The sequence below is a fragment of the Lupinus angustifolius genome, chromosome LG17, assembly GCF_001865875.1.
Source record: "Lupinus angustifolius cultivar Tanjil chromosome LG17, LupAngTanjil_v1.0, whole genome shotgun sequence".
In the NCBI taxonomy this organism is placed as follows: domain Eukaryota; kingdom Viridiplantae; phylum Streptophyta; class Magnoliopsida; order Fabales; family Fabaceae; genus Lupinus; species Lupinus angustifolius.
The window spans coordinates 20,170,953-20,196,289 of NC_032025.1; the positions used below are offsets into that span (position 1 = coordinate 20,170,953).

Genomic DNA, 25,337 nt, shown 5'->3' on the forward strand with positions numbered 1-25,337 from the left:
AAAATAATCTTTCTACTTTACCCAAACAAAATATATTTTTTTATATTTAGTTTTCAATTAAGATACCTAAATATAAACAAATTGTGATCTTAATAAATTATAATCTTCCGGTTTATAAACTGAAACTAAAAACATAATTTATATCAACCACACACTTAATATATCCCTACATTTTATCTTTTATTTTTTCTAATTAATTTGTTAAGGGATTTCCAACTTTTAAATAATTCAATTTTTAGTGAGTTCAGGATCAAATGCAGAATTAGTCTTATAAGTACTTACACATTATCTATCAACAAAATTTTATATTAATAGTCAGATTCAAAAACTATAATTATATGAGTTATGAGCTTATTCCTTAAAAAATGCACCAAACAAAAACTTTTTGTTCTCAAAATGATTGATTAATTTTTTGGAAAAAAAAGTGATTGCTTTGCCTAGCGTGTAATTGAGAATCTATTGAAATATTGAAATGAAAATAATACAATGAAGGGATAAGATATTTATGGCCTACCATTATTCAAAGCCATAGATGAGTTAATCATATATAGAAATATGAAAAGGATAAAAGACATGATATAATTTTTAAATGGAAAAGTATATATTCTTTATTTAAAGGGAAAAGATATTTTATTACTATATAACATATTGTATCTATCACTAATGTACGCTAGTTCAAGTGATATATGTTTGATTTCTTTAAACAAGATCTTGGATTCAAGTCTCGTGGATGAAAAAATATCTACAGGAAGAATTAGCACTACGCGCTTGTGGATGTTTCTGACTCGAACATGATTGTCTCTAATGTAATGATACACGTAGGAAACCAAAAAATATTTTATCTATCAAGCACGTCTTGGATCCATCAAGCAAGTACTCAGAATCTAGAAAAAGTGGTCTGCTCAATTGACCAAAATGGGAGGTCCAGTGAAGAAAAATTACAAAATTAACTCTTATCGTAAAGAGTATTTTAAGATTTTCTAGTGTATGTCGGCATATTTTCATTTTTATGGTGTTTGGAGAGCAATTCCTATTTTGTCGTGAGCATAAATGTTTATGATATTAATTCTATGTGTTTTGCTGTAAAATGTAAAATTTATATACCATGGGTATAAAAGTTTATATACATTTATTATTTCATTCATCATGTATTTTGATTACTTTTTTCAAAAAGTCAATAATAATTAAACATGATGCAACAATAATATATAAAACTCATAATACTATTTTCTTATTACAAGATTAATGAATTCAACCTATGTATACATAACATACGTATTTAGATGGTGATCACCTTTAACAATTGTGAGGAATGTTTTATAAAACTTCTAAATTGAAAATGTGAATATAGAGTTAAGAGAAAAAATATATACAATAAAATATATATATTTTATACATTATTATTATATCATTTACCATGTCTTATTATTATTAAATATGTCTTAAAATATGACATCAATCATGAGAATAGCATAATTGAAATTAATTTGGTAAAGAAATCTAACGGACTCCACGTGTTTCTCTCAAACGAAGGAATACCCAATCCAATTGCGCCACGTAATCATAAACCAATATTAGTATCTCTCAGTTGAAGTGAATCAACCGCTATCATTCATTCACACTCACTTCAAACCGCGAAGAATCATCTTCGCAATTTTCCTTTCAATTTCGATTCTCATTCTCATTTTTCTCATCACATTTCGATCGAAGGTTCCTTTTCGTTTTTCCATTTTTCTCGCATCGTAATTTTTACTTAATCTAATGAATTGAACAGTTTTAGAAATGATGATTGCGATTTAATCTGCAGAAAAAAAGGAGTGGATCGAAGGATTATGAGTAACAGTGTGAGCCATAGTATCTTTCACCAAACTTTGATTTATCAAAGTAAGGTGGTGAATTCTTGTGGCAACAGATTAGGATCGAAGAACAAGTTTCTGCTTTCAACTAATTTTCGCGGGAACAGGTTTTGTGTGAAGAAACTGAAGGAAAAGCATCAACAACATCGATTTGTTAATCCGTGTGCTGTGTTAACAAGTAATGCGGCTTCTGAAGATGTATGTTATCTTTTCAACAATGCTGTATTGGATTCTCTCGTTAACATTGTATACCGCGTACTGAATTTGTTCCGTAATGTATATTTGTTTATTAACTTAAACTTGATGTTCTATTCACACTGGAGCAGCTTTCAGGGAAGTTCAATCTTGAAGGAAATCTTGAGTTGCAGGTATGTATGTACAAAACTACAAATAATATGGTTTATATATGTTTTTGGTCCCAGAGGAGTTTTGCGAATTTTGATTTTAATTCGTATAAAATTGTTTTCTAAAGTTTTCACTCTTGTGTGTTTCAAAAACTTGGTTTTAATAGCTAAAACCCACATGTGACATGTGTTATACTTATTGCCGATGTGACCAATTGTGATATTGGCATATTATCGATAGAAACTCAATCCTAATTTTTGGAACACATAAGGATAGCCACCTAGTGGGGTCTGAGAATACAGATGTACTCTGCATGCGGAGAGGCTGTTTACTGGATTCAAGAAAAAATTATAAGGACCAAAAAAGTTCCCTAAACTTTGAATGACTAAAAACATATGTTAAGCCTAAATAATAAACGAAATTTTAATAACCTTTTAGCTAATGGATGCTTGTATTCAATGGAGCAGGTTGTTGTTAATTCCTCAGCTCCAGTAGCTGCAAGACAAGTGGATATTCAGGTTTCAAATAGTAGTGGCTCTCTGGTTTTACATTGGGGAGTTGTACATGATAGGCAAGGGTATGTTGAGTACAAGTTTTTAAGTTATTTCTTAATACTCGAATGTTTTAGGTGTTTGGACTAGGTAATAACAACTTGTAATCTACCTTGTAATTTGAAGGTGATTTTTTCACTTATACTTGTCTCTTGTTTCTAGGTGGGTACTTCCTTCTCGTTCCCCAGATGGAACTAAAGTTTATAAGAACAGAGCTCTTAGAACTCCTTTTGTGAAAGTAAGCTTCCAATAATAATTTCAAAAGATAAAACTTTTCCACAAAAATCAATATACTGACTTGACTAATTTAATTCTGGTTTGACTACTTTTTCTTTTACTTTTCTCTTATTAGTCCGGCTCAGGATCCTTCCTTAAAATAGAAGTTGATGATCCTGCTGCAAAAGCTATTGAGTTCCTTATACTTGATGAATCTCAGAATAAGTGGTGCGTTTATCTTGTTCCATTTGTCCCCTATATTCAATTTATAGTATTATGGTAAAATTGAAAATAATTATTTCTTTTTTATCTAAGTACAGGTTTAAAAACAATGGTGAGAACTTTCACATCAAGTTACCGGTAAAAGATAGGCTAGCTCAACAGGTTTCAGTTCCTGAAGACCTTGTACAAGTTCAAGCATATATTAGGTGGGAACGAAAGGGTAAGCAGATATACACTCCAGAGCAAGAGAAGGTCAGTAATCGAGTGATCATATGTTTCATATTCCCATTAGCTTCAAATCTTCCAGTTTGCTTTCTACTTTTATTTGTTCAGCTAATTCTTTTTCGATTTCCCGGTTTTCCCATTTAGTTTGTTTTTTCTCCAATTTCATTTCAATATTGCTTTTTTGCTTCACCTTTGAAGAATGTATTACATTCTTTTTAATTATAGCCGGGGTACATGTTCTTGATTATGCATGCCATAGAAACCTCTGGCACTCATTAGCTCTGTAAATTCTTCCAATCAGTGCTGTGTTCATGTGAACAGTGAACTTATGTATTCTGTAGCTTTACTTCTGGTGCTATCCTTATTTAAGATGGTTCTAGGATCCTGTCCAATGTGCTTTAAAACTCTCTCTGATATGCTTGACTTTAGCTTCCGTGAAATAGGTAGTCAGAAGCTTTGACCTGTGGTGGAGAATGAAACTACTAGAAGCAGCACCCCTTTCTTCACTAACATGACATAGAAATAAGAATATCATTTCATTGTGCCTGTCGAATAGGCACTTACCTTGTAAATTCCATCTATTCTTGATTTTTTCAAAATTAACTTTGAACATCCACTAGCATGATAACCACTCTAAAAAAGTTGATAATTGTATTAGAGGTTGATTATTAAATTAATGTTTCTACTACCTTTAGTTTCCTAATGAAATAATCAATTGTTAGAACAGGAATACCTTTTTATTATGGTTATTTATGAAGTGTGATTATGTTGAATCAGACAGTTTTATATAATTAAGGAAAAAAGAAAATAGAGACTTAGAGTAATATGTGATTGATATTGATACAGACATGATGGTCAGGGAAATGGCTAGTATAGTGCTGTCATTCTTTTGTGGTTGTTGGAATTTGATAGACCTGTGAGCTTGCAATATTTCAATTTTAAAGTTGGAACTAATACAATTTGTCTGCCATACCCAAGACATGTATATGATTTTCCCCTCTACCATGTTAGGAGGAATATGAAGCTGCTCGACGTGAACTATTAGAGGAAGTAACTAGGGGTACTTCTGTACAAGACCTCCGTGCAAGGTTAACTAACAAAACGAATGCCACTGAAGTTAAGGAGCCTACTGTTTATGAACCAAAGACCATCCCTGATGAACTTGTACAGATTCAAGCTTTTATACGTTGGGAGAAAGCTGGGAAGCCTAACTACTCTCCAGAACAACAACTTGTAACTTCATAATAGCCTTTCTGATTTTTCCTTTTTCTGTTGACTACTGCTTTCTTAGATTGTCAAAATTGCAATGTTCATTAATTGCTCTAAGTATCTAATGAGACGTCTTCACTCATTGCTTAATTGACAAAGATGGAATTTGAGGAAGCAAGAAAAGACTTGCTATCTGAGCTTGAGAAGGGGGCTTCTGTGGATGAGATACGGAAGAAGATTACCAAAGGAGAGATACAAACTAAAGTTGCCAAACAATTGAACACCAAAGAATACTTTAACGTTCAAAGAATACAGAGGAAAAAAAGAGATTTGACAAAGCTTATCAACAGAAATGTGGTGGAAAATATAGTTGAACAATATATTGAATCTTCAAAGACCTTGACAATAATCGAGAGTTATGCCAAGGCAAGAGAAGAGTATGATGGGAGTCTTGTTTTGAATAAGAAAATTCACAAGCTTGCTGATGGTGATCTCCTGGTGAGACAATTTCATCAAATTCGTGTTTTCCCTTTCCATCTCTTTCTCATAGCTGGTATTCTTTTGGTGATGATCCTAAATTGATACTCTTTCATATCAAGGTCCTCGTTACTAAGGATGATGATAAGACAAATATTCATCTGGCTACAGACTCCAAAGTGCCTGTTACATTTCACTGGGCATTAACTAGAACACCAGGAGGTGGAGAGTGGTTGGTGAGTTTGTTAATTTGCTAACTCTAAACTGACAATTATATCTCCTTTTTGTGTATATCTCCATGGGCATTTTTTTCTCCATGAATCACACTGGCAATCTTAGGTACCACCTGCAAATGCTCTACCCCCGGGGTCTGTTACTATGGAAGGGGCTGCTGAAACTCCTTTTAAAGCTGGCTCTTCATCTCACCTTTCTTATGAGGTGTCTACAAATTAAATTAAAGTTGTATTTTAAGTCTCCTTGGCCTTTGAGATCTTAGTTAAAGAAAACCTAATCACATCAATCAAATTTTCAGGTCCAGACCTTAGACATAGAGGTTAAAGATGATACTTTTAAAGGAATACCTTTTGTCATTCTGTCAGGTGGAAAATGGATAAAGAACAATGGGTCAAACTTTATTATTGAATTTGGTGGGAAGAAGCAAATACAAAAGGTTATACTTCTTGACATTGTAATATTTGTTCCTCTTGATCAACTTATCTTCATTGGTCTCACCTTGTTATTTTAACAAACAAGAGTTTTCTTTTTGTTCCATTGAAAGGATTTTGGTGACGCCAAAGGTACAGCAAAGGGTTTGTTGGATAAAATTGCAGAAATGGAAAGTGAGGCACAAAAGTCCTTCATGCATAGGTAAGTAATCCCTTAAAAACTCTTTCTGCTAAAGAAACGTGGCTTAAAGACGGGCCCAATGTTTTCAAAAACTGCAATTTTTCCTGGGAGTTATTGATAATTATGAGATGATAAATTATCGTGATGATTAATTTTGTTTATGTTCTCAATGAAATATTTAACCTCCTACTTTTGGGAATTTGATTTTAGGATAGAGCAATATGGCGTATTCGGCCCATGTATGGGTCTTCACATATCAACTTATGCTTTTTGGGAGCTGGTCATTTATTAATATGCTATTTGAGCCTTTATGGCGTAGTGTTCATGAGTTTGATTCTTTCCAACTATATTCTTGAAATAAAATTTGAATTTTAGCGCAGCATGTGGTGAGCCTATGCGTTGTCCATGCTTCAAGTCCAAGGAGCTCTTGTGTGAGGGTGTTCATAAGATATGTTGGGAATGCTTGTAATATGTTATTGTATGAAATCTCACATTGCCCAATATTAGAATGGAAGTGAGAGACCATTGTTATTTATTGGACTCAAGTCCATTGTTATAATATACATAAAATATAAGCACCAATTTGAAACATTTCATTGACCTTGGACACATGGATGTGCTAGAGCTTGTAAATTGTAATCCTTAATTTCTAATAACTTTAATAATATTTTGGTAGCCGCTCAATGCTCTGGGGGATGTATGTGCAATTGATTGAATCCCATTAACAAATTCTCTTGTCTTCTTCTCTTCTATTTATTCTATGCGCTTCATTTGATTGCTCGTAGCCAATGCTGCATAACGATCGCTTCCGTTGCAACAACTAGATATAAAGTCATTAATGAGCCTCCACCTAGCAGCTTAATGCCTTAATCTTTTCACAGAGAGTTGTCTGTTGTCTATTGATAATGCTTTGTAACTTAGCACCTTCTATTTCTGTACTGCTTCTTGCGGGCTTACCTATCTCTTGGATCTGGGGTCGCACATGCCTCTTTTATGAGCAAGCCTACATCTCCCATATTCAACCAGTCCACTATAAGCGCTAGCTTTATTTGCTACCTTTAACTTTAAGCACATTCAGGTCATACTTCAGCAATCTTACCTGTTATTATTGTATTCAATTTGAAAGTTGATTTTCTGCCCCCTTCTTTTTACTGATCATATTGTGCATTCCCTGTCAAGTGCTTAGTTTTTGTTGGTGTTGCTTTAAGCATGATCACTCATTAAAAGTAATATAGATAACTTTTTCTTTCCTTTTTCAAATGTTAATCCAACCATTACTCATTTTCCCAACATAGTGCCACTTGAATGAGGAATTTCTTGGCATGTTGTTGTTTTGCTTCTAATAATCCATGAACATGGTATTTGAAAATTTACTCTTAAACATCTAACATAGCATAACTGCTCATTCAATTTGTTGACGAAAATATTTCTTAGGATCTCACTTGTTCAGTTGAGTCTGGGCTGACCACTCGTCCACTTTTTCTCAGATTTAACATTGCGTCGGATTTGATAGATGAAGCCAAAAATGCTGGTCAATTGGGTCTTGCAGGAATTTTGGTATGGATGAGATTCATGGCTACAAGGCAGCTCATATGGAACAAAAATTACAATGTGAAGCCACGGTATACTTCTTATAAAAGTTTACTTCACCTGGTTTATGCGCTTATGGACAATAGATATTTTTTACACTCTGGATTATAGTGATTGTGAATCATAATATATAACTTTCTGCTTTAGGTTTGGCTTCATTTACTATATACATGTATATATTTTAAGATAATGTATTTCTGTCTGTACTTGTTCCTTTTCTGATCGCAAATATTTCTTACCTATTGGAACAGTGAGATAAGTAAAGCACAGGACAGGCTTACAGACTTGCTCCAAGATGTTTATACAAGTTATCCACAGTACAGGGAGCTTGTGAGGATGATCATGTCTACTGTTGGTCGTGGAGGTGAAGGTGATGTGGGACAGCGGATTCGAGATGAAATCCTTGTTATCCAGGTAGATATTATGTTCATTTGCATGTTTGTTATGCTTGATTGAGATGAAATCCTTGTTTATCCTTCCTGTCTGTCACATAAATGGATTTTAACTTGCATGGAAAAATTATGTTTGACCTCCAGAGGAATAACGATTTGGGTGGAATGATGGAGGAGTGGCATCAAAAGTTGCACAATAATACTAGTCCTGATGATGTTGTAATCTGTCAGGTAATATAGCTGTTTATGTCTTTGTAATTCTTTATGGTTTTCCTCATCATCCTCACCTTTGATATTTTGGTAAATCACTCCAGGCACTGATTGATTATATAAATAGTGACTTCGATATTGGTGTGTACTGGAAAACATTGAATGACAATGGAATAACAAAAGAACGTCTTCTGAGCTACGACCGTGCTATCCATTCTGAACCAAACTTCGGGAGAGATCAGAAGGAAGGCCTTTTGCGTGATCTGGGAAACTACATGAAGACTTTGAAGGTTTGATTCATGTGGCCTTAATTATGTGTTGTATTTTTCTTTCTTTTTCAGCTATTGATTGCACATTAGTTGAAAATTGTCTTGGATTCTATTCAGTATGTTTTCCTTTTTGTTATGGTTCTTTTTTATACCTACTGCAGCTACATATATTATTTGAACTTATTTTCAAATTCCATTCCCTCATTAGTGGGCTTGTAAGAAGATTTTGTCCAATCCTGTGTTCTCTACCCCAGTATCCTTGACATATTTCACTCACCTTGGGGATAATAATTTTATAAGTGATTATTTTGTTTGATTACATCATATGCAGGCAGTTCATTCAGGTGCAGATCTTGAATCTGCTATTACAAATTGTAAGGGCTACAAAGCTGAGGTAACATGAATTTTAAGTTTTCTTGTTATCCAGGGCACCATCTTGTTCTTATATTTTGTGAGATCTCCATGTCATTAATTTGTATTGTATTGCTCTTCAGGGTCAGGGATTCATGGTTGGCGTGAACATAAATCCAGTTTCTGGTTTGCCATCTGGTTTTCCTGTAATGCTATCTAACTTTTATGAGACTGTTTGTAATGCTGTTATGTTGTCTGAATTATGAAAATAATGTCTTTGATTTGTCTCAAGCAGGAGTTACTTCAGTTTGTCATGGAAAACATTGAAGATAAGAATGCTGAGCCACTTCTCGAGGTTAATACTGCTTTGATAAAAGTCAACAATCTTTTTTTGTTTGCATATATATGCCTTAACTTAGAGATGATTAAGAAAAACTTAGAGATCAATGTTTTGTCAATGAACATGATTTGTGATAAAGCATTATGGTATCGTTCGATCCATGTAGCCGAACCCACTTAGTGTGATAAAGGTTGGGTTGATGGTTGTTGTAGTTGTGTATATGCCCTAGACATTCCAATTCTGATATATGTATGTGTGTTTCTCTGTTTTTTTTTGCAATAGGGCTTGCTAGAGGCTCGTCAGGAACTCCAACCATCACTCAAGATGTCCCAAAGTCGTCTTAAAGATCTTTTATTTTTAGATGTTGCACTTGATTCTACAGTTAGAACAGCTGTGGAAAGGGGATATGAGCAGTTAAACAATGCTGGACCTGAAGTGATTCCCTGTTCTAATTATTCTTAAATTGTTCTCACTGCATTTATTTACAATATGTGTTTTTTATAGAAAAATACACAAGTATATAAAGTCTGATATGCTGATGCATGGACTATGCAGAAAATAATGTACTTCATCAGCATGGTTCTTGAGAATCTTGCACTTTCATCAGATGACAATGAAGATCTTATCTACTGTTTGAAGGTATATGATTTTTATTATTTATGTCTGTTTTTGTTTCATGTTCACTAGTCCCGTCATCATTTCCAGATAGATGCATATTCCGGCTTATAAAGCCTATATTTGTGGCCTGTCATCTGAAACTTTATTCACTTAACTGGAAAGAATTGAATTTTGCACTGCTTTAATCATGTTTTGTTTAATGCATTTTGGAAAAGTAGCAAACGGGTTATTAGTTTAAAGAAAATAAATCCATGATATGTGCTAAAGATTGCTTCTGGACACTGTCATGACCTTCATTATGTTCATTTGCATGTTTGTTATGCTTGATTGAGATGAAATCCTTGTTTATCCTTCCTGTCTGTCACATAAATGGATTTTAACTTGCATGGAAAAATTATGTTTGACCTCCAGAGGAATAACGATTTGGGTGGAATGATGGAGGAGTGGCATCAAAAGTTGCACAATAATACTAGTCCTGATGATGTTGTAATCTGTCAGGTAATATAGCTGTTTATGTCTTTGTAATTCTTTATGGTTTTCCTCATCATCCTCACCTTTGATATTTTGGTAAATCACTCCAGGCACTGATTGATTATATAAATAGTGACTTCGATATTGGTGTGTACTGGAAAACATTGAATGACAATGGAATAACAAAAGAACGTCTTCTGAGCTACGACCGTGCTATCCATTCTGAACCAAACTTCGGGAGAGATCAGAAGGAAGGCCTTTTGCGTGATCTGGGAAACTACATGAAGACTTTGAAGGTTTGATTCATGTGGCCTTAATTATGTGTTGTATTTTTCTTTCTTTTTCAGCTATTGATTGCACATTAGTTGAAAATTGTCTTGGATTCTATTCAGTATGTTTTCCTTTTTGTTATGGTTCTTTTTTATACCTACTGCAGCTACATATATTATTTGAACTTATTTTCAAATTCCATTCCCTCATTAGTGGGCTTGTAAGAAGATTTTGTCCAATCCTGTGTTCTCTACCCCAGTATCCTTGACATATTTCACTCACCTTGGGGATAATAATTTTATAAGTGATTATTTTGTTTGATTACATCATATGCAGGCAGTTCATTCAGGTGCAGATCTTGAATCTGCTATTACAAATTGTAAGGGCTACAAAGCTGAGGTAACATGAATTTTAAGTTTTCTTGTTATCCAGGGCACCATCTTGTTCTTATATTTTGTGAGATCTCCATGTCATTAATTTGTATTGTATTGCTCTTCAGGGTCAGGGATTCATGGTTGGCGTGAACATAAATCCAGTTTCTGGTTTGCCATCTGGTTTTCCTGTAATGCTATCTAACTTTTATGAGACTGTTTGTAATGCTGTTATGTTGTCTGAATTATGAAAATAATGTCTTTGATTTGTCTCAAGCAGGAGTTACTTCAGTTTGTCATGGAAAACATTGAAGATAAGAATGCTGAGCCACTTCTCGAGGTTAATACTGCTTTGATAAAAGTCAACAATCTTTTTTTGTTTGCATATATATGCCTTAACTTAGAGATGATTAAGAAAAACTTAGAGATCAATGTTTTGTCAATGAACATGATTTGTGATAAAGCATTATGGTATCGTTCGATCCATGTAGCCGAACCCACTTAGTGTGATAAAGGTTGGGTTGATGGTTGTTGTAGTTGTGTATATGCCCTAGACATTCCAATTCTGATATATGTATGTGTGTTTCTCTGTTTTTTTTTGCAATAGGGCTTGCTAGAGGCTCGTCAGGAACTCCAACCATCACTCAAGATGTCCCAAAGTCGTCTTAAAGATCTTTTATTTTTAGATGTTGCACTTGATTCTACAGTTAGAACAGCTGTGGAAAGGGGATATGAGCAGTTAAACAATGCTGGACCTGAAGTGATTCCCTGTTCTAATTATTCTTAAATTGTTCTCACTGCATTTATTTACAATATGTGTTTTTTATAGAAAAATACACAAGTATATAAAGTCTGATATGCTGATGCATGGACTATGCAGAAAATAATGTACTTCATCAGCATGGTTCTTGAGAATCTTGCACTTTCATCAGATGACAATGAAGATCTTATCTACTGTTTGAAGGTATATGATTTTTATTATTTATGTCTGTTTTTGTTTCATGTTCACTAGTCCCGTCATCATTTCCAGATAGATGCATATTCCGGCTTATAAAGCCTATATTTGTGGCCTGTCATCTGAAACTTTATTCACTTAACTGGAAAGAATTGAATTTTGCACTGCTTTAATCATGTTTTGTTTAATGCATTTTGGAAAAGTAGCAAACGGGTTATTAGTTTAAAGAAAATAAATCCATGATATGTGCTAAAGATTGCTTCTGGACACTGTCATGACCTTCATTATGATTTATTTTGTTCATTCATTATGTACACATATTTTTTTCTTGGTCAATGTGGGCAGTTCTTTTGGACAAGGCACCTTCTAAATAAACTCAATTCAACATCAATTTGAGATTGCTTTGTGAGAAGTTGATCACCTAAAAAATGATTTCTAAGGCTCATAACAACACTAGTATACCACTGATGCTGTTGCAATATAGGTGCTAAGTGGAAGTAATATATGAGGTGTTAAAGATGTTCAATGTCTAGTTGCCTATACAATTGAAAATACAAATGAAAATATCCACCTTAGTTCAATGTTCCTTTTTGTTACTTTGAAGGGATGGGACATTGCTTTAAGCATGTGCAAGAGTAAAGACACTCATTGGGCATTGTATGCAAAATCAGTTCTTGACAGAACACGCCTTGCACTCACAAACAAAGCAGAGTTATACCAGCAAATTCTGCAACCATCGGCAGAATACCTTGGATCACTACTTGGCGTGGACAGATGGGCTGTATGTCATTTTTATTTTCGTCTTTCTTTTTTTCCTGTTTTCAATCCCCTATGGGTTCTCTCCCCTGAAATCTTCTCTTGCAGATCGAAATATTTACTGAAGAAATGATACGTGCTGGTTCTGCTGCTTCTCTGTCCACTCTTCTTAATCGACTGGATCCTGTACTCCGAAAGACAGCAAATCTTGGCAGGTGGAATTATCATGCTTGTTCAACTTTAGTCTCTCATTTCATCTTCAATATAATATAATTATCAGATTAGACTGTCATATCATTATGCAGTTGTTTTGATAGTGATAACCTTCTAATGCAATTCTGGATGGCCTGGAACAGCTGGCAGGTTATTAGCCCAGTTGAAACCATTGGATATGTGGAGGTTGTGGATGAGTTGCTTACTGTTCAGAACAAATCATATGAGCGGCCTACAATTTTGGTTGCCAAGAGGGTGAAAGGAGAGGAAGAAATTCCAGATGGGGCAGTTGCTGTCCTGACACCTGATATGCCAGATGTCCTATCTCACGTTTCTGTGCGAGCAAGAAACAGCAAGGTGTCATGGTTTGGATAGCCAGTTTATTTCATTTTGTTTTATTTTTTTGCTGATATATAAGAGGCAATTATCAGCGAATGATTGATCTGTGTATTGTAGGTTTGATTTGGTGCGTGATAAGCATATATAGTCAAACCACAAGCTCTTATATAATAATATATTTTAATGTATGGTCAAACTGCAATCAAGACACTTATCAACAACTATATGTTGAAAGAAACTAATAGTTAGCCAATCAACAATGTTTTGAGGCTTGAGACTTGTCACACTTATGCTATCACCTAACCTGTTATAGAATGTGATTTTCATTAACCCAGTAAATAAATTATAAAGTAATTGTCATATTGATCTTGCATGCCAACATTTTGAAAAATTGGATGGTGATAAGTATGTTACGAAGTAGGTGATTTCATATTATGTTCATAAAGAAAAATGTATATGTAATGATATATTGATAGAGTGCAAAGAGGACCTTTTGTTAATGTGGAATTGTGTGTCTACACAGACACGCATACACACACACACATATATATCTATATATACATTCCTATCCAATGAGATTTATCAGGAATCCATCCTACAAATGATATTTAGTTCTTAAGATTTGTTTACACGTACAACAAATCTTAAAGAATGAAGATATTTTCTTTCTAAATAAGATTTTCATATGCATTGACTGTTGAACTAAATTCTCATGTTGTTCAGGTGTGTTTTGCTACATGCTTTGATCCTAATATCTTGGCTGAACTCCAAGCAAATAAAGGAAAGTTGTTGCGCTTAAAACCCACATCAGCTGATGTAGTTTATAGGTAACATTTCTGCTTTATCTTCAAGTCAGAAGAAACTTCATTGGCTTGTGCTATTTTCATATCCCATTATTCGAGATGAAATACCTTGTTGATAAAGCACTCAAGCTATCTCCTCCTGCACAACATAAATTGCTCTACTTTATTATCTTTCTTATACTCTTTTTGTTTCTTTTCTGGAAATTCTCACAGTGAGGTCAAGGAGAGTGAGTTTATCGATGACAAATCAACTCACCTGCAAGAATTTGGTTCTGGGTCACCCATATCTTTGGTCAAAAAACAGTTTAGTGGGAGATATGCTGTTTCGTCTGAGGAATTCACTGTTGAAATGGTTAGATTTTAAAAATGCAGTGTCAATCTTAAGAAGTTACATTTGTTTTTACTTAAGTCTCTATCTTTCTAGCCATCATTTTTTCCCAAACACCAGATATGTGTAAGTACACTGTCTTTATATTGTGTCCTTCGGCATAACTAGCTTATGGTTGTGTCTGTTCAGGTTGGAGCGAAATCTCGTAATATCTCTTATTTAAAAGGAAAAGTGCCTTCATGGGTTGGAATCCCCACCTCTGTTGCCTTACCATTTGGAGTTTTTGAACATGTCCTTTCTGATAAATCAAATCAGGTTCTGCACACTATCATGTTACATATGAGCTGTGCAGCATATATTCTGTGGTTATCTTCTGTTTGGATTTACTATATTTGTCAAGTACTTGGATTTATTTTTTAGTTGATATACACATAGGCTTCTGATTTCAGCAGTTGAATTGCTAACCTGTTTTATTCGATCTAGGACCGTAGAAAACAGATTATATGGTTGCCAAACATCACCGTCCTATGCAGATTATTGTTTTGGCAAAAAAAACAGCTATTTTTTCTAAAAATATAATATAATCTAAAACCCTCGTATAGGAGCCTTAAGATGGGGTTCCAGCATGCAAACTTATATTTGAAGGTTAATCATCCTTTGGTTTCAAGCTTTAAAACTCTCTCAACTATCTCCCATTATATTACTATTTTTTTCATTTAGTCTTTGAAATTATAGTTTTGCAAGATTTTCCCGCAGTTTAATGAAGTTTTGGACTGTATATTAACTAACAGGCTATTGCTGAGAAGGTCAATGTTCTGAAGAAGAAGTTAACCGAGGGAGATTTTAGTGCCCTCAAGGAGATTCGTGAAACAGTTTTACAGTTGAATGCACCATCCCAGTTGGTATGTTCTTTATAGCTGTATGCTTAACATTCATTGACACAATATGACATGTATTCCCTTCATTTGATTATGATAAGTTGATAACTACATATGAATTTAGTGAAGGTTCACTCTAAATTCATTGAAAATGTGGTTTCCAATTTTGCTCCCATTGGCATGATTTGATTAATGTAGCCAATCCACCTGGTGGGATAAAGCCTGGTTGTGATTCAAGGTTTTCTATTGCTTGTTTTGACCCCCCAAATATCCCTTCCCTTTCCCTTCTTTTCCCCATTTTTTGTCCAAGTGGACTACAAAGAGTTGATATGTAGTCTAAAGTTCTTTGCTATTTTGATAAAATTTTGGACACCTCCATGTAGAATGATATAGAATCAATCTTATAGACGAAGCTAATGAATTAATTATCTTTAGGTAGAGGAATTGAAGGTTAAGATGAAGAGTTCTGGAATGCCTTGGCCGGGTGATGATGGTGAACAACGCTGGGAGCAAGCATGGAAAGCTATAAAGAAGGTGAAACTTATCTCCACACAAAGTACATTACACTCACTAGATTTGATGTTTGTTTTCTTAAAATCATGTACTTTTTGTAGATTGTATGAAGATTATGAGAAAATATTTCTTTCCTTATTTTTGGCTCTACTTTAGCCGAGTAGTTAGTGCTATTGGTCCTATTGTGAGTGATGATATGATACAAAAGACATAACACTAATCCATATTTATATTAATATTAGATTCCTAATTAAAAAAATTAAACAAGAAAACAAAAGATAAAATAAAGTAATATCAATCATAAAATACTCTCCAAACAAATCTTTTATAATCATAATAATATGACATATTCTCAATATCTAAATATCTTCTAGATATGTCCTGCAAGATAATTTAAGATATCGTGACATATTTTCTAACACCCCCTCAAGCTTAAGTTTACCAACATTTTGAATTTTGAATTTTGAATTGAAAAATGATATATCTTCCTACACCATGAGAAAAAGTGACATGTGTCACAAGGTGATAATTTGGTACTTTCTTTATTAATGTTTGGTTTATAAGTGACATGTGTCTCTACTTTTTTATGAGTAGGAGGATTTGTAAGAGGACTTGGTAGGAGAATATATTATTACTTTTTTGAATTTATTATTTGGTTTTCCACCCTCTCTATGTGCCACTTGGTACTAGTCTCTTGCATTAGGCTGCCATTTACTATTGGTTTTGTCATGAAAATTCTTAATATGACATGTCTCCAATGGGTTAAAAACCTTAGATTTTATTAATTGAAGTATGTAGCAATGAATTTTTCCTTGCTGATTTTCACAATGTTTTCTCAATTGCTGCATTAAGACATGCTGCAATCGAAACAAACGTATTCAAAAATAGCTATTTTAGATGTGTGTCTTATTTATCTTCAAATTTTAGTTAAAAATTCTTTATGGTACTCATGTGTAATCATATTTAGTGCTCATGAACCAATGTCATTTGATTTGTTTGCTTCACAAAAAGGTGTGGGGCTCCAAGTGGAATGAAAGGGCATACTTCAGCACAAGAAAAGTGAAACTCGACCACGATTATCTTTCCATGTCTGTCCTTGTTCAGGAAGTGATAAATGCTGACTATGCTTTTGTCATCCACACAACTAATCCGTCCTCTGGGGACTCTTCAGAAATATATGCAGAGGTATAGTTCATTGGTGTCATGTTTTTGTGGCTATGCTTCCACACACTTTAAGAAACAAATTCACCATTTGAAGAAAGAAGCAATGACATTGAGGTGATACTCTTTTTACATAGGTGGTTAAGGGACTAGGAGAAACACTGGTTGGAGCATATCCAGGTCGTGCTTTGAGTTTTATCTGCAAAAAACATGATTTGAACTCCCCTCGGGTAAATTTTTTGTCATATATTTTCTGATATAGTATCCATAGTTACCATTCTTATATCATTATGTTTAATATAAGAACATCATAGTGGAATTTGAAGCTTACTTTTACCACTACTGCATTTTTCTATACATTATTTAGCTAATGATTTTGGGCTTATTTAGGTCTTGGGTTATCCTAGCAAACCTATTGGCCTATTTATAAGACGGTCAATTATTTTTCGGTCTGATTCCAATGGTGAAGATCTAGAAGGTTATGCTGGTGCTGGCCTTTATGACAGGTAAACTTTGACATATCTTTTCTTCAATGAACATCTTAGTAGAAATACAGATTTGAAGAGCAACTTGAGTTTACTTGTTTAAATTTTATATAAACCAAGTAGTTATCATTTAACTTTTGCCCCTTGGAACAAGATGAAATTGGGACAAATATTAGATCAAAGATGCAGAAGTCATACTCGAAACTTGTGTTCAGTTTAAAACTTTTAGGTGTAAGGATGAGACTATAGTCTTATATCTCCGCGCACATTGCACTGAGTATTGAAGTGTATCTCACATTTTGGTCTTTTATTTTTGCTAAAGTTCTTACCAACGGTTAAGTGAAAACGATCAAGTTTCTTCATTCTTTTTTTTTCTTTCTGCATTTCTTTTCTTTCTCATTCCCCTCCACTTGGAAGCACTTTTTGACTTCATATTTGGTGAGAGATAAAAAATGAGATAGTAAAAGGACTGAACTGGTCAAAGGCATGTTACCTTTTTCAATGTCACAACAAATAAAGCCTATTTATGTTGCTGACAATTGGTCGGTAGAGTTTCAGTTTGTGCGTAGTATGTGCATAGAGGGATTAATTTGTCCTTTATCTCTTCGAATTTATATTTTCTGAAAACAAAAATTTGTGTTTTCTGACATCGGTTAACTGAGTTTCCCCATAAAACAGTGTGCCCATGGATGAAGAGGACAAAGTGGTGCTTGATTACTCATCTGATCAACTGATCATTGACGGTAATTTTCGGCAGTCGATCCTGTCAAGCATTGCTGGTGCAGGAAATGCAATTGAAGAGTTATATGGCTCTCCTCAGGACATTGAAGGTGTTATCAGGGATGGCAAAGTCTACGTTGTCCAGACAAGACCACAAATGTAAGCTTCTACACACCCATATCACCTAATCCATCTACCTCAACTATGTCATCCCTGTCCAACATTGCGCTTCAAACATGACTGAGGAAGCTTCTGCTAGTTTGAGACTAAACCTGAAGATTACCAAATTTGGTTTGATAGATTTAATGTAAGTTTATATGATAGATTAAAACAATAAATAATTTATAAGTGTAACATTGACTAATATAAATCTAGAAAATTTTATATTCCATTTTTTCTTATAACATATTTATGTGAATTTCTTCTTCCTAAGCATGATTTATTTTTATTTTTATGGAATATGGTTAGGTTCAACAATATGTGATTGAATTTATTATTTCAACCTAAACTCTGCATAACGCATGTTAATATCATTGGTGTGATGCTCTATTCCATCGTTTCTTGAGTTTGATGTTTGCACTCTAGATCAATTGTGATGTGATCCAAGTTCGCCCTCATTTGAAAGGTGATATTAGTGGTGGAGTTCTATGGCCACTATAGCAACTGGAAAAGGAGTAGTAAGTTTGAACATATTTGAGCTACCAAATCAAGAATACTTAAGAGTTAAGGTCGTCTAATATAGTGTTATTTAACCATTGATCCCACATAGTCTCTCATTTCATCAAATAAGTTTGTAACTTGACCAACATTGATAGAGTTAAACGACACCCATCATTAGAGTGCATAAGAGGCGTCCACATGACAACTTGGGGACTGACCCGTGTGGCATTGACTCGCGTGGCACTGTAGCCACTGAACCTGCCAGCGTGCAGCGTGGTAGGTGTTGTAACTGCCAATAACTGCTTTATGTAGGAGGGGAATTGTATAAATAGAGAATATGGAGTAATAGAAGATAGTTTTGGAAATACTCTTGTATGGGATTGGTTCATGAGAATTAATTAGGGTTCTCTCTTACATTGTAATTCATATATTCCCAAATTGAATAAAGTGCATTAGTATTCGGGATAGCATTGATCCCGAATCGATTTCTTCTTCTTTGATCTTCAATTATTGTTCTATTAACGGTGTTAACACTAGTATCAGAGCACCGATTCTGGTGCCCTGAGAAGTGCTGTGATTTCGCCACTGTTGAATGAAGACGCGAAGCATGACGAGATCGGGGGAAGATTGGGAAAAAGAACGCGAGGGGATGCGAACACGTCTGGAATTTGCGGAAGCGTTGGCCAAGAAGCACGAGGAGCAGATCGTCAATTTAGTGGTTAAGCTCAGCAAGAGTCGCGACACTGAAAGTCCAAACCGGGAAGGTTTCGTGAGCAGTTCGTTTCGCGGTGAAGAGGAGGTGCACAAGCGATGATGCGTTGGCGGAAGTTGGAGATTCCGATTTTTTCCAGTGATGATGCATTCGGTTGGGACTCACCGGTTGGAACAATACTTCCAATTGAAAGTATTGTCGGAAGATGAGAAGATGTAGGCGACTATTATAGCCCTCGAGGGGAATGTGTTGAGTTGGTTCCATTGGTGGTAGAAGTGCAACTCGAGGCCGAATTGAGAAGGGTTCAAGATCATCGTGATTCGTCGTTTTCAGCCATCCATGGTCCAGAATCCGTTTGAACAATTGTTGTCTCTCAAACAGATCGATTCAATGGAGGAGTTTGTGGAGGAATTTGAGAAATATGTTGGGGCTTTGAGAACCATCGATCAAGAGTTTGCGAGAGGCATATTTCTGAATGGATTCAAGGAAGAACTTCAGGCTGAGGTAAAATTGTATGAGCTTCAATCTTTATATGATATTATACAAAAAGTGTTATTGATTGAATAGAAGAACGTGGTACTCAGCAAGAAGGGAGGCTATGGTTATACAGGCCTAAACGGGGGAAGTCAATGTAGTAGTCTCTACACTAAAATAGTAACTGTGGAATCTAAAGTGGCTTGGGAGAGCAAGCGTGACAGCTTTGTTGATAGTAATAGTGTGGGAAGGCTAGTTCAGAAACCGGCTACCGAAGGTATTCAACCAAGAGGAGGGGAGTTCAAGCATTTGACAAAATCTAAGATAAGGGAGAGGTGTGACAAGGGCTTATGTTTTCGGTGTGATAAACCTTACACCCGGGAACATCGGTGCAAAAATATGCAGTTTCGAATGATCATTATAGATGAGGAGGAGGAAATTGGAGAGGAAGGAGAATCTTTGCATTATGTTCAGGATTTGTGGTTATCCTTGTGATCCATGTCGGGGTTCACTACGACCCGATCTTGGAAGGTGGAGGGGTGGCTGAAAGGAAGATCGGTGGTAATTCTCATTGATTATGGGGCCTCTCATAATTTCATAGCCAATAAGTTGGTGGATGAGTTGAAACTTGTGGTCCAAGATACACTTTCTTACATGGTGGAGGTGGGGGATGGACATAAGGTGAGATGTAAGGGAAAGTGTGTGCAATTACCTTTCCAGATACAATAGTTAGAGGCGGTTCAAGATTTTTATCTCTTTACTCTAAAGGGAATTGATTTTGTGTTGGGGTTGGATTGGTTGGCAGGTTTGGATGAAGTTAAGGCTGACTTTGGAAAATTAGAACTCATTGTGAAGCAAGGCCCGAAGGTGACCCAAATCACTGGAAATCTAGCATTGGCGAAAACAGAACTCTCATTTGGGGCTTTATTGTAAGTGCTCATGGAAGAAGGGGAATGGTTGTTGATGCAGTGCGAGATGGCCAACCGAGAGTTTGACTCACCAGTGGCCATTTCCTCCAGAATGGTGGGATTGTTAGAGGAATTTGGGAAACTGTTTGTTGATCCTACTGGACTTCCTCCCGTCAAAAGGCATGATCACGCCATACATCTAGCCGAGGGAGATTTTATCCCTAATCTGAGGCCTTATAAATATCCCCATTATCAGAAAACTAAGATTGAAAGGTTAGTGGGGGAGATGATGCAATCTGGAGTCATCAGACACAATATTAGTCTCTATTCTAGCCCAGTTATCTTGGTCAAAAAGAAGGATGAAGGCTGGCGGTTCTGTGTTGATTACCGCACATTGAACAAGATAACTATACCTAACAAATTTCTCATTCCCATCATACAGGAACTGTTGGATGAGATTGGAGGAGCCACAGTTTTTCACTACGTTAGATCTGAAATCCGAGTATCATCAGATCAGAATGAGAAGTGAGGATATTGAGAAGACGACTTTCCGAACACATGAATGACATTATGAGTTTGTTGTGATGCCATTCAGTATTACCAACACTCCTTCAACCTTCAAATCTCTCATGAATAAAGTTTTGCGACCCTACTTGAGACAATTGGCTTTAGTCTTCTTTGACGACATTTTGATCTATAGTCGAGATGAGGAGGCTCTTAAGGAACATTTGCGAAAGGTGTTGACCGTTTTGAAGGCCAACTCGCTGAAGGTCAACCAGAAGAAATGTAGTTTTACTAGGCCTACTCTGGAGTACTTGGGGCATATCATCTCTCATTTAGGGGTCACCGCATATGAGTCGAAGGTAACCACTATGAGTTCTTGGCCTATGCCTCGAGATCCGAAGAGCTTGAGGGGGTTTCTGGGTCTTACTGGGTATTATCGGCGGTTTGTGCAAGGTTATTGTCGAATAGCTAAACCTTTGACTGATTTGCTGAAGAAGGATAATTTTGTATGGACGGATACTGCCACGACTGCCTTTCAGACTTTGAAGACAACTATGATCAGTTTGCCAATGTTGGATGTACCCGACTTTTCAAAGACTTTTGTGGTAGAAACTGATGCTTTCAGTAAGGGCATAGGAGTGGTCTTGATGTAGGAAGGCCAACCTTTAGATTTTTGAAGTAAAGGTCTTTCGACTAGGTCTCAACTGAAATTGGTATATGAGCGAGAATTGATGGTTGTGGTTCAAGCGGTACAGAAGTGGAAACACTATCTGATGGGTAGACATTTCATGATTAAGACTGACGAAAGGAGTTTAAAATTCCTTACCGAGCAGAGACTTTTTAGTGAGGAGCAATTTAAGTGGGCGGTGAAACTAATTGGCTTAGATTTTAAAATCCAGTTCAAGCCATGCAAGGAGAATTCGGTGGCCAACGCTTTATCAAGAAAAGTCTTTTATGTCGCAGTTTCCGTGATCAATTTAGCAGATGAGGAAGCATGGTTTGAAGAAGTACAACAAGATCCTAAATGGAAAAAGGTGATTCAAGACCTTGCGGGGAATACCAAGTCACATCCAAGTTTCAAGTTCCAATCGGGGCGGTTACTGTACAAGGGAATTGTCGAAAATTTCCAATAAGCTGCCTTTGATTTTAGCTTAGTGCCACGATAGTGTGTCCGAGGGGAATTCAGGGTTTTTTCGAACTTACAAAAGGCTTTCGAGTTTCTTCTAATGGGAAGGTATGAGGGGTTACGTGAAGCAGTATGTGGAAACGTATGATGTGTGCCAACGCCAGAAATACTCGACTCTAGCACCAGGGGGTGTCTTGCAGCTATTGTCGATCCTACACATGTATGATAAGATATTTCTATGGGTTTTATTTCTAGGTTGCCCAAGTCAAGCGGCAAGGATACGATTTTTGTGGTGGTTGAACGACTCACGAAGTATGCCCACTTTTATCCCCTGGGTTATCTGTTTTTGTGAAGGAGATAATGAGGCTGCATGGGTTCTCGTCTTCTATAGTTTCAAATCGGGATCCGATTTTTCTAAGTGAGTTTTGGCAGGAGCTTTTCTGCTTGGCTGGGAGTAGGTTGAAGTATAGTACAACTTATCATCCTCAAACGGATGGACAAACAAAGTTGGTCAATCGTAGTTTGGAAACCTATCTCCGGTGTTTTATGGGGCCTAAGCCGAAGAGATGAGTTGATTGACTTTCGTGGGCATAATTATGGTAACACCACGTACGTTTTAGCAGGGATGACACCTTTTAAAGCGTTATACGGACAAGATCCCCCTACTCTAATTAAGGGATGTACTTTTACCTCTAAGGTAGAGGAGGTGAAACAACTTCTTTTGTCTCGAGATATGGTTATCCAGGAATTACAATAGAACTTGTTGAGGACGCAAGATTTGAAGAAGGCCTTGACCAATAAGCATAGACGTGTGGTGGAATTTGAAGTAAGTGAGTGGGTGTTTTTGAAACTTCAACCGTATAAGTTGAAAACTTTAGCAACAAGACCATCGACCAAGTTGTCGACTAATTTTTACGGGCCCTATCTGATATTGGAGAGGATTGGCTCGGTGGCATATAGGTTGGAACTTCTGAATCATGCTAGAGTTCATTTGGTCTTTCATGTGTAATTGTTAAAGAAGGCGCTGAAATCGGTCCAACAATCTTAAATGCTTCCCACTATGGTTTCAGAAGAGTTCGAGTTGCAGGTATGTCCTGCTGATATTTTGCAGTACCGAGAGGACATCGGCGGAAATATGGAGGTGTTAGTCGAGTGGGACAATCTGCCAGGTTTTGAGAATTCGTGGGAATCAGTGGCTCAGGTTCGACATGCTTTTCCTTTATTTCCCCTTGAGGACAAGGTGGCTCTTCAGGGAGGGAGTATTAATAGAGTTAAACAACCACCCATCATTAGAGTGTATAAGAGGCGTCCACATGGCAACTTGGGGACTGACCCGTGTGGCGTTGACCCGCGTGGCACTGTAGCCACTAAACCTACCAGCGTGGCAGGTGTTATAACTACCTGTAACTGCTTTATATGGGAGGGGAATTGTATAAATAGAGAATAAGAAGTAATAGAAGATAGTTTTGGGAATACTATTGTATGAGATTGGTTCATGGGAATCAATTAGGGTTCTCTCTTATATTGTAATTCAAATATTTCCAAATTGAATAAAGTGCATTAGTATTCGGGATAACATTGATCCCGAATCGATTTCTTCTTATTTCTTTGATCTTCATTTCTTGTTCTATTATCGGTGTTAACAAATATAGATTTAATTTTGGTTTGGTTTTCCCATGATATAGTCCCATCCTATCTCACCTAATTAATGTTAAGCCTCACAGTACACAATGAAGTAAGACACTTTATTCCAATCACAAATCACAATGGTATAGGAGATCTTATCTTGTAATATTGTTGCATGACTACCATTTTAAGTGCTTGTTAAGACTTCCTAAAAGAGCTTCAATTTCTTTGTAAATGTTATCATCCTTGGCAAACCCACTGAACTTGTTAATGCGTTGAGTTTTTCATTTCTCCAGCTTCAACTTCTGTTCTGGATTCGGCTGAAGCCTGGAGCTGTTTCCCTAGAAACCCAACAGATACATACTTCCTTACAACCTGGTACATGGTTAAGATATAAAAGAAATAGAAAACAATTAACATTAAGAAAATTATTAATATATTTGAAAAAATTGTGTAAATGTGACATCAATTCCAAACCTCTCCAACTTTATTAATTTTTTTCATTGTAGCATAATGTATATACAGTATTTTTATGAGGTATGTAATTACATAAACATTACGTAACCTTAATAAGTACTCCTACATCGCAAGTAACAACTTAATCTACAAGAACAGTATGTGGAAAAGGTTTCAGATTTCAAAAATATAATTAGTTTAGGATTAAAAATAAATAGTAAAATAAAATGATAGAAAGGTTTATCAGAAAGGTGAACAAAAAAGGTAGTTCAGAAAAATATTACAAAAATTGAAAAAGTTGCGTGTGAAAAATGTAGATATAGACGTATTGGAGTGTAAATAGACCACCCTAAAAAATAAATCATGATAAGTGAAGATAAGGTGCACATATAAGGCTCATAAGAAATAACTTGTAAAGAAAAATAATGCACATTTAGGAAATGTTAAAGATTAAATTGCACCTCTTCTAAGTTCAGTGACTGAAATGTACATGACACAAAGACAAGGGGGTAAAAGAATGCTAGTGAAATCAAATAAAGCATGAGAATGCTGCTTTTTGTATCCTACTTCATATGTCACTTGCAATTGATCAGTAAAACATTATTAATTTTTTTTTATGTAAATACATTCTTTTTAATTAATAAGAGACAGTGATATATGAAATGACATACTTTTTGGGACAACATCAGTATAACTCATAGTAGTGTGTATATATATATATAAGAAAGAAAAAAAATATATATATATATAAGTCGAAGTTTTCATTATTTTGTATATATGTATATATAAGAAAAATTCAATGATAGGATCTAACGATCTGTGTTATGATCACATGATTTACGCTTTCATCTATTCCTTCCGCTCTTGTGTAAGATCTCGATTTTGTCAACT

At 35.5% G+C, this 25,337-nt stretch overlaps 1 protein-coding gene across 3 annotated transcripts; it reads left to right on the top strand.

Moving 5' to 3' along the window:
- LOC109331535 (alpha-glucan water dikinase, chloroplastic-like) lies at window positions 1,598–18,382 on the top strand. 3 transcript variants are annotated; one of them, XM_019566089.1, is made up of 34 exons: window positions 1,598–1,710; window positions 1,808–2,054; window positions 2,180–2,224; window positions 2,669–2,778; window positions 2,915–2,990; window positions 3,105–3,196; window positions 3,289–3,442; window positions 4,427–4,648; window positions 4,784–5,122; window positions 5,224–5,337; window positions 5,441–5,539; window positions 5,634–5,771; window positions 5,880–5,968; window positions 7,435–7,569; window positions 7,789–7,951; window positions 8,074–8,160; window positions 8,244–8,429; window positions 8,740–8,802; window positions 8,903–8,965; window positions 9,055–9,114; window positions 9,382–9,534; window positions 9,655–9,738; window positions 12,389–12,565; window positions 12,649–12,755; window positions 12,897–13,110; window positions 13,816–13,919; window positions 14,109–14,247; window positions 14,413–14,538; window positions 15,015–15,125; window positions 15,537–15,635; window positions 16,626–16,799; window positions 16,913–17,005; window positions 17,166–17,281; window positions 17,939–18,382. In XM_019566089.1, exons 2-34 carry the CDS (start codon window positions 1,833–1,835, stop codon window positions 18,141–18,143), a joined length of 4,359 nt encoding a protein of 1,452 aa, XP_019421634.1. In that variant the 5' UTR covers window positions 1,598–1,710; window positions 1,808–1,832; the 3' UTR covers window positions 18,144–18,382. The 3 variants fall into 3 exon arrangements, with proteins under 3 accessions (XP_019421634.1, XP_019421635.1, XP_019421636.1); XM_019566090.1 differs by having other exon boundaries at window positions 1,809–2,054; window positions 2,183–2,224; XM_019566091.1 differs by lacking the exon at window positions 4,427–4,648 and having other exon boundaries at window positions 1,809–2,054.

Coding starts and splice junctions, on each gene's coding strand:
- LOC109331535 (XM_019566089.1), top strand. CDS start 1,833: ATGAGTAACAGTGTGAGCCATAGTATCTTTCACCAAACTTTGATTTAT. Junction 12,566..12,648: donor TTGGCGTGGACAGATGGGCT/GTATGTCATTTT, acceptor CTTCTCTTGCAG/ATCGAAATATTTACTGAAGA. Junction 15,126..15,536: donor TGAATGCACCATCCCAGTTG/GTATGTTCTTTA, acceptor AATTATCTTTAG/GTAGAGGAATTGAAGGTTAA.